Source organism: Gadus morhua, chromosome 15 (assembly GCF_902167405.1).
Source record: "Gadus morhua chromosome 15, gadMor3.0, whole genome shotgun sequence".
NCBI classification, from domain to species: domain Eukaryota; kingdom Metazoa; phylum Chordata; class Actinopteri; order Gadiformes; family Gadidae; genus Gadus; species Gadus morhua.
In genome coordinates this window covers 15,805,172-15,815,171 of record NC_044062.1, presented here as the reverse complement: position 1 = coordinate 15,815,171, position 10,000 = coordinate 15,805,172, and the positions used below count along the sequence as shown (strand labels likewise).

Below are 10,000 nucleotides of genomic sequence, written 5' to 3'. Positions count from 1 at the left end.
TGAAAAGGAAACGCTCTCGAGGTCAGGGGAAGAGTACAGACACAGACCAAGATGTTTGCGATACAAATATAATAGGCATGCAAATAGAAATAAAGTGAGACCTTGAGCAGCTGCCTTTAGATACCAATTCACCAGAGAGAGACAGAGAGAGAAAGAGAGAGAAGAGGCGGAGTAGTGTTGAGCAATAAAGAGTATGCCCTTGAACCGATGAACATACAGGCCAAGTGTCTCCTTCCATTCCATAAAGAGACACCTCGCACACAACTCTGCAAACCATCGTTGCCATCAAATTGCAGCCTTTTCAGGATCTCCATTTAAAGTCCCATGGCATGCTACTTTATGGATGCTTTATTATAGATATTAGTAGGCCCCAAACACAGTTTTTGAAGACGTTCCCGAAATTCAGCGGGGCTCAAGCGGGAGACATTCGAGGCCAACAATCCCTTTCTCCTCCATGTCGTGGTTCATGTACTTCAGGGAGTCAAAGCCAATGTTCCTTTCCCCAATTCATTCTCAACCATGGCTGAGGTAACCCCCACTACGAGTCTCGTTGTGGAAATACAAGAGACGAGAGTCTGACATTATGCGCCATAACACCAACAGAGCGAACAACACTTGCGTTACAGTCCTGGAGCTCTAAATAATATCATATAATACATAGATATCTATATCATATAATACATATTATCACGGCCAAGCTGTGTGCGCCTCAAGACGATATTATGATCACAAACGACTTCGTCGGGTTCTCCGACGTCTCTGGTTCTTCCCATTCCACATCAATCTGAAGTAGACTGAACCGCTCGCTGCCTGCTGCCCCCTGCCGGGCGGTGGTGCTTCACGGCGGTGGTGCTTCACGGCGGTGGTGCCTCGCGGCAACCGGCGGCAGGCAGCATGTCGCAGTTCATACAAAGCCAGGGAGTCAAAGCCAAAGTTCCTTTCCCCCAATTCCTTCTCAACCATGGCTGAGATAACCCCAACAACAGTCTCGTTGTGGAAATACAAGAGACGCCAAAGAACCGAAGTGTAATGCGCCATAACATCAACAGCAAACACTGTGTGTATTCACACACACACATGTGGCGCTCGCACGGTCGTGTCTCATTGGCGGGCCAAATTCTCTGGCCGGGCCAGGCAGAGAAAGGGGAGGAGCTTAGATCCTTTATGACGACATATGGGTACATTCCAAATCAGCGCGCTTGAGCCTCCATTTTTTCAAAGGCAAGCAGAACACCTAGTGCTCGTTTTACACCGAACGCAAGTTTTAGCCACTGGCAGGCTAGGGGAACTCATATTTATGATAGAAAACCTCATAAAGTGAGATTTTCAAGCCATGGGACCTTTAAGGAAGGGAGAAGGGTGCAAGTCGAGGATGGTAACTACTTGACACCTTTACATTCAAATCACTGTCCTTACCTTTTCTGCAGGTCCAGGTTTGACTGGCGTGCAGCACTGGCTCTGTTCTGGAGCAGGTCGAAGATCAGCGCTAAGTGGCACTCTGGAGGAGAGAGAGGGAATACTGATTTATTGGCCAACAGCCTCCAAGAATGACTGCCGCCACTCCAATAGAGACAGAGTTTTCCAAATAATTTAATTAGATTTGTTGTGATAGCCGACCTGCGGTGAGGGGTGGCGGAGGGGGTATCTGATGTGGGGAAAAGCGGTGTAAAGCTGCCCAGCTTTACACTGGTCAATATTTCTACACAAAGTGAATAACAAAGTACCATGCACTGGCCTAAATGAAAGCCAAACTGAAGTACAATTAAACTGCAGATGTCTCACGTTTCATGTTCCCGATGGCATGTTGTATTTGTTTTTTTGATCATTTCACGGTCATGAGCGTTCGTGACCTTGAACGCAACAATGGAGACGTGGTACGTTTACAGTAGAATGCAGCATGGAGGCCACTGAAAGTGTTCCGCAGTTTACATCTCATCACTAGTAATTTGTCCCGGGAATGACTGTTAGAGGGTGCGAGAGGGTTTTATACGGTCGAGCGAGGCGAGAGAGTGGGACAGGGAGGTGCAGAACGATCAATGCACTTAGCTTGGACCAAAATGCAGATGCAGGCCAGGCTCTCTGATTAGAGAGCGCGCATTTCACAGCTGGTCAGCGTCTTCTGGGGTCCAGCTTGTCAATTGGCCGATATACCAGCACAATACCAATATACAAGGAGGCCAATGCCATTATTAGGTAACGCTATGTATCTGTTTTCACTGGTTAACGGAAATAAGCAGACTGATAGTGTTAGTGATAAAGTAGACGGGTAGCCGATTAGACAAGACCTACAGGATTGAGACTATAAAGCTCTCATAATGTAATAATCTCAAAATGTGCTGTTGGTTCTGCAGAAGAAGAGAGTCCGGGAGGGTAGAGTGTGAGGTTAGATCGATTTCAGCTGAAGAATTCTCGGATGAGCCTCCTCTTTCACCTGGCAGTCGAAGCCCAAAAGTGTGCCAGGTGGCTGGTGTGATTTGGCTTACGAAGGAGGGCACAGGGTGGGACAGATGAAGGCAGGTATTGGACCCGAAAAAGTACTACTCGGAGAAGCAGGATGGGCAGGACTCTGGATCACCTGCCTTCCGCTCAGAAGAAGGTGTTGCTATCTGGCCACAGATAGGTCTGGGATTGGGGGGGGGGGGGGACTGTGGCTGAGGAAGAAGCCGGGACGGATGCATGGAGCCAGGTGGTAACCATGGGGCACAGACATCCCGTGGGGCCGCAAGTGTCGGTGACCTGAGCTTCTCAGATGTTGGGTCATTCTGTCCAGCTGGTGATGCCTATAGTGAATATCAGAATGCCATTGGTCAGCTACAGGGGGATAGTGGGGGAGGGGCAGCCGTCGGCCGTGGGGCTAATATTTTGTTGTGCTATAAAGTACAGCTGGTAGTTAGAACAGGGTGTCAGTCGCACTATAGTTAGCAGCGCTACCGGCAGGCGCATATGTCTGGCCTGGGGCAACCGCGGATGAGCCAGAGAGATCTCTCTGTCAGTCACATCAAATAAAGACACGCTATCCGTGCAGCCTGGCTAACCTTGCCACGCTACAACATAGCGGCATTGGCCCAGGAGACCGAGCGGTGTGTCCGGCAACCCAAATGTTGCTGGTTCGAACCCCGGCTCACCCCAACCCTGAGCCAGACACCTAACCCCAGCTGGTGCTGAGGAGCTAAACATTGCCATGCAGGGTTGACACCCTCGTCGGTGTTGAAAAGTATGTGTGAATGAATGAATGTGAGGTAATAATAGCGAAAGAGTATTGAGTGGCCACACGTCTGAAGTGTTCTTTATAAATTCTGTCCGTTTACCAATTACAGACAGCCTCAATACATTAGTGGGGTATTCAGGGAGTTGAGACAAAATACAATAAAGAAAATGTAATTAAATAATAAATCTAATTGTACTCACTGTGATCATAGAAACAGGTTTTGACCACTTTGATCCACATACAGGCAACATGGTGTCCAGGTTGTAATTTATTTAGGAGGAAATTCTATTGGAGGCACTTCAGATGGGTTCAAAGCTCTGGGGAAGTCGGGCCATATAGGGCCTGGGGCTTGGATGTAATAGTTTCATGTAGGCATATAGGTTGCGGCAATTCCGGTATGTTGCATATCTGATTATATTAAGAAATATTTTGAATGAGATCAAATGTATGTTGCTACTCAGTAGAAGATGATAAGATAATGGGAGGATTTGGGAAGTCTGATTAAAAAAAAAAGAGCAGACTAGAATCTTTTTGATTCGGTATTGATAAACTGAAATATATGCATACACAGGATGAAAAACGGATGGGTTTGAGAATGTAAGCCTTGTGCTCCAGTTACTATTTTTATAAGCTGGCATGACGCAATTACTCATTAAAGCTAGGGTAGGCAACATATTTTAAAACACATTTGTTGAAATTATCTTTAACATCCCAGCATAAAGCTCTGATAAAAAAGAATCGGATTTCTGTGAATATCTCAGGCCTGTAACAAGCCCGTCCAGTCATTGCATTCGGCCCCAAATGAATTATTGGACGAACTACCTGTCTGTTTACCTACCCGGCTACCTGCGCACACTCTGCCCATGCACTAAAGGCACGAGTCTTCCACATGGCTTGGCAGACCCTTTGCGAGCTATTCATGTATCTTGGTAGGGAGGCTTGAAGGGAGGTTTGGTAGCTTTTGGATTTGATACTTTTCAAATCTAGCCAATCTGGCTAGGTTCCCGAAATTGCCTACCTAAGCTCTAGATGATGAGTTTTCTCCACTTTAAAATTCTGAGAACAGTGAGACCTTGGTGACAGTTCTGTTGCTATAAAATATTAAAGTCACGTATGTTCTTTTTCTTTTTTTTCTTTTACTCTATTGTATTCTTGTTCTGTGTTGCTCACATGTGAAGCACTTTAGCTCCTGAGGCGAGGCGCCACTCATCGAATACTGTGTTGTATCACATATACCGAGACTAACTGCAATGTCAACTGCCTTGAAGGCCATATACCAGATGGGTTAGGACAATTCTACATCTGCTTTGTATCGGTGCCGTTAGATTGCGCGAGAAATGGAACTATGGAATGTTGCGTTGGGAATTCTCCATATTGTATTTTTAAAATCAAACAACTGAAGGTCAAAAGCAACACACTACACCTCCGACGTGGCAGCACTAAATAGGTCCTTGGACAAGGCCCCCTCGCCCTGACTGACCCGGTTCACATCACCTTTGTGGGAAGGACAAATGTGAGTCATTACTCCATAAGTGGTTGGGAGTGGTATCAAAGGTTACTGAGGCACTGCATGAATGCATTCACAGGCTCCTGTTGAGGGTTGTGTCACCTGAAAAAGCAGGTGACATACAGTCACCGGATGTGATGGAGTTTTAGTTTTGGTATGCAAATACAGATCTCAGTGCGAAGAGAAGGGGTTGTGGCGTTCAGCTTGGTGGGTGAGTGAGTGGGTGGGTCGAAGGATTCTGTGGGTGGAGTAAATGAGGGGTAGAGTACCAGAGAGATCCATGGCTGCAAGCTTGACAGGGGGGACGTTGGCCATGAAGCGCTCCGTCCCAAGGTAGATGAAGCCGCTGCACCCGGCCAGGAGCTGCTCAACCTGGGCCAGACTGGACCAGCAGACAGAGAGGCGTGGAGCGTACACAGGGAACATGGCATGTGAACATGGAATATCCCATTATGCAAGGTTGGATAAAAAAATCATAATATTTAAGGCCTGTGTAGGTTGCATATTTAAGGTTACTAGTGCATTGAGCAATGTTTGTATCTTTGAAAGATGCAGGGATCAATGTTTATAGCTGAGATAAAATGACTGCAAGACAATCAGATAATCCAAATCCTGTTGTCTTCTAACTGCGCTGTTGTTCATGCCGTGGTCAAAAGTAAAGTAAAACAGAACCCGGGTGCTTCCATTCCCATTGAAGGTGGGAGATGCGTCATGGTGACATCAGCGTGGACCCATCACATACATGCCCTTTATCTGAGTGTTGGGACATCATGAGCAGGAAGGATGGTGAGTAATAAATGACTTGACACTCACCTTCCTCAGAGTGGAACATTAGGGCGTGTGTGGATGATTATTTTAACCTGCAACCTTTGATCCCCGAACACCTCTCTCAGTGTGAATTACCTTGGAGTGTGTCTGCTGCTGCCCATGAAGCCATCCCAGAGAGAAGCGCCTTGCTGGCTGTGGTCGTCCAGAGTTACCTTCATCCTCTCAGCCAGACTGCCGCCCTCTGTGTGCGCGCACACGCACACACACACACACACATGCAAACACACACACCCACACACAGAATCATAAGTACATGCATGCACACAATCAAAATCATAAAAATATGCACAGCACACACACACATTCATGAATAGATGCATACATATTGCACACACATACACACATAAACAAACAAACGCACGGAGTGAGGGAGAGAAAGAGAGAATGTATAGATTATTATTAGGCTATAAATAGCTCACTTCATCTGAAGTGTAATGGAGTGCAAAGTGAAGACCCTTGAAAAGGGTAACTAAACTTTGGGGACAAAAAGTACACAAATCTTGACCAGCTAAGTCTCACTGCATGAAAGATACTCGGAGGGGCTCCTCGCAGAGCGTGGCGGGTAGGGGTGGGGGCGGGTGACGTGTGGGGGAACTGACTCTCCCCACCACTGCAGAACATTAATCACTTCACGGCTCTGTCCCCCCGCTGGCCATCAGAAGGACTTCCTGCCTCTGTTCCCCGGGTGCAAGGCACCAGCCCATTACTGCCACGCCGGCCCTGCCCCCACCCACTTCTCCTCTCCACCCATTCCTCCCCTCCACCCTCCCCTCCCCACCACCCGTTCCTCCCCACCCAGCCCTCCCCTCCAACCGTTCCTCTCCGCCTAGCCCTCCCCTCCCATCCACCCATCACTCTCCTCCCCTCCTCCCCTCCACCCATCCACCCACCCCTCCCCTCCACCCACTTCTCCTCTCCTCTCCACCCACCCCTCCCCTCCACCCATTCCTCCCCTCCACCCACTCCTCCCTGCCGCAAAACCTTGCCCTCCACTCACCTCTTCCTGCCCGACCACCCATATAGCTCTGCTCAGCCCCCACCCTACCCCTCCATTTAGCGGCCCAGGTGTCCTTTGAACATTGTGGGGGGCACATTAAAAGGGGCGTACACATTTAGCGTTCTTCTAGTTCTTTTCATCGTGCGCTACATCTGGGAACCTGAAGAAGGGGGGGCTCTTTAAAAAGCAGGCCATAAGGACTCTACAGTCACATGCCCCTAGGACAGTAGCTGGAGCATATGACACGGATGACATGGAAGTGTGCAAATGACAAACTTCTACACACACACTTCATCATGCACACACTCATGCACATACAAATAAACACATAGGGTTTCCTTCAAAGTTATTTTAGTCCACACATTTAGTCAAAAAGCAGTGGCTGTCTTCTCCACACTTTTCAACGTGATAGTTTCTACATCCAGTGCAATACAAACACGTACAGGCCGACAAAGATGGCATTGGAACCGTGTGTGCGTGTGGTTGTGTGTGTGTGGTTGTGTGTGTGTGTGTGTAGTCTAGGTGTGAAGATGTCATTTGTGATGAGACCTCCGACTTTGGGGAGTACTTTGGAGACTTCTGCAACGGCGTTCCCTTTGGGATAATCTGGGAGAGATGCCATCTACTTCACTAATAATGGAACTTTGGTTTTAATTTCCTCACTGTCACTGTAATAAACGTAATTAATCGCTCACTGTGTGCTGGCTGCATAGTGATCTTTTCAATACATTGGATAAAAATGCAATTTATTTTATGAGATTTATACATTTTTACTCACCGTAGTTGCTGTAGTCACTGTAGGGGTCGACGATATCTGAGGTGGTGTTAAGAAGAATGTTCCATGGAAAGGAAATTAATGCCCCTAGGGGGTGACTAAATAGTTTGCACCAATCCAATCTTTTGTAACAGTGTGATAAAAGACATGTTTAACCTTCAATGGTGTTACGAGAGCATAATGCACAAATGGCCTTTTGACATCCTTTAGGCTAAATTCATAGGTCATCCAAACACCTAATCTGTCTCTCTCCATCTTTCTTTCTTGCTGTCCGTCTGTACCTCTCTGTCTGTGTGTCTCTCTCTGTCTGTCTCTGTCCGTCTGTGTGTCTGTCTGTCCATCTGTCTGTCTGTCTTTCCATCCGTCCGTCTGTCTGTCCGTCTTCTTCAAAGGTCATAGTGTTCACTCTCCTTCCTTACACTCGGGCATTCAACAAGCATTTCATTACTCTAACTACTCTCCATGGCCCTGCCCATTTCTGAGAACCAATTCCATATGAGGTCAAACAACCCATTATTCAACAATTAGCGTTTTTTTATGACAATTCGTTATCAACCATTGAACAAGTTCAAGTTCCTACGTGATTGAAATGTTTCAGAGAGTGAGTTTGTGTGTGCCATTGCGGTGAGGTCAGTAACACTGGAATGGGTAGAGGCTTGGATACTAAAAAAAAAACGTACGCTATAACTTGCTTGAAGTTATAGTGTGTGATGACCAACACATAAGCATAATATTATTTGAAACCAACAGCTCTTGAAAAAAAGAATACATTTAAAATCCCGTGCATCAACTGGGAAAGCGTGGGGAGGCAGCACACGGTTTACTGGAGGCTTGGAGAAAAAACAAAACCCCCAAATATGTATTATTATTATATTAGTATACAGATCATCACACAGAATAATAAACAACATTATGTCATCGATTAAAAGCCATACTTAAAAGCGAGGCCAACGGAAAGTTAAATAGTTTCCGGTGCAGACAGCAGGTATCTGGCGGAGGCAGATTAATTGACTGAACTCACCACTTTGATGGCTCTGCTTTGATCTCCCTTCCCCTTGGCCGCCTTGGCCCCTTTGGTCTCCTGTTTATTGTCACCTTCAACTGCCACAAACAGGATGCAAAAACAAATTAAGCACACACGCCCTTCTGTGCGAGACTCGATTTACAGGGTTGAATTCAATTTATGACTACCTGACCTCTAACTCAGCTTATTATATCCGATGAGACAGTATGATGACCTGGCATTAAAGTAAAATTTCTTCTTGTGGTGCACTTTCAGGAAGTTCATCACCACTGTGATTCCAAAAGCTCTTTTGCACTGTTCATGGGGAATGAAAACGGTGTGATCTCCACATTTAGAAGAAAACACTCCTTACTCATTCGATTGCTTGAGGAAACAGACAGAGTAAGACGCAGGACTTGCTCCAGGTCCTTTAGAACTCGTGGGACACTTTGTGTCCCAGAAGATCGTGGTTGTGACACAAAAGACTGCAAAAAAACAAAAGTAAGCTTTTGCACCTGTTTGTGGGTGAGCCTCCCATCTCAAGCTCTGATTCCTCTTGGGCATGTTTCATGCAAAGTGCCGCGCGGAATAACAAATAGCACCTTCGGAAGTGGCCTGGGGTAGTACATCTTCTTGACACAATGGTAAAGTGTTGACGTCAGGATGATGGTAATGCTTTGTTGGAGGGGAGGGATTAGGTTTTTTTGTTTTCCATTGTTATCCTTGCTTTGTGACGATGTGTGATAAGGCGCTACATATCTGCACCTCTCTGTGGTTGTGTTATATATGCAAACAAAAGTGTGAAACAAAAACAAAAACAAAAATGTGAATTTGAGCCTTCACACAGATACACACATGCTGAAAGACCGAAACACAGCACACACACACACACACGCACACACGCACACACACACACACACACACACACACACACACACACACACACACACACACACACACACAAACGCTCAGACAGACAGACAAACACACAGTACCTAATTTACCTGTAACCTTTGAAAGCGCATCAAAGTTATGCAAATTATACAACCTTTAAAAAGGTAACGCCGTCTGCAAATCCAAATAGTGTTCACGTCGTTTATAGTGTTCTGCCCGTTCTAAAATCTCACTCAGAGGAGAGGAGAAATGCTTTGCACGTGGCTGCACCTGTCTGACTCTTAACAGCAGAACTACTAATCAAGTCATCAGGTGGACTTGGCAATTGCCATAGACGCGGAAATGAGTACATGTCGTCATTTATTGTGGATGGTAATCTGCTGTTTAATAGACGACCGGATACACTGTAAGTAGGGAGCTGTGATTCATGTAAATGCGCAAGAACCCTCTACATGACTCAAGAGAAACATGACTTTGTTATTCCACAGCTCCATGCTTGAATAACGATGAGCTAGAGGAACATGCATTTTCTTAAATCAATCAAAAGGAAAACTAGATAAAAAAAAAAAGAAAAGGTCCCTCTCCCCGGTCCATTGGTCGATGAGGCCGGCGTTCGATGGGTCGCTGAGGCTTACGGTGGCAATGGTTCACTGAGGTCTGCATGGACTTTGAGGGTAGTTAAAGTTGGCTGCAAGTGGGTTTGTGAAACACGATGACATGATTATGATTATTTTGCGCTATACTCTCTCCGTTCACGTATTGGTGTTCACTACTATATGAGGTGTACT

General features: G+C 46.2%; 1 protein-coding gene across 1 annotated transcript in view; it reads right to left on the bottom strand.

The window, feature by feature from the left end:
- Nucleotides 1–10,000, bottom strand: part of cfap46 (cilia and flagella associated protein 46) — a 68,613-nt gene that overhangs the window by 3,332 nt on the left and 55,281 nt on the right. The window contains exons 51-56 of the mRNA XM_030379767.1: nt 8,337–8,416; nt 8,085–8,145; nt 7,319–7,354; nt 5,619–5,724; nt 4,985–5,097; nt 1,417–1,498 (exon numbers count right to left, since the gene is read on the bottom strand). Of these exons, the coding sequence (XP_030235627.1) occupies nt 1,417–1,498; nt 4,985–5,097; nt 5,619–5,724; nt 7,319–7,354; nt 8,085–8,145; nt 8,337–8,416 (478 nt within the window). The remainder of the gene's footprint in view (nt 1–1,416; nt 1,499–4,984; nt 5,098–5,618; nt 5,725–7,318; nt 7,355–8,084; nt 8,146–8,336; nt 8,417–10,000) is intronic.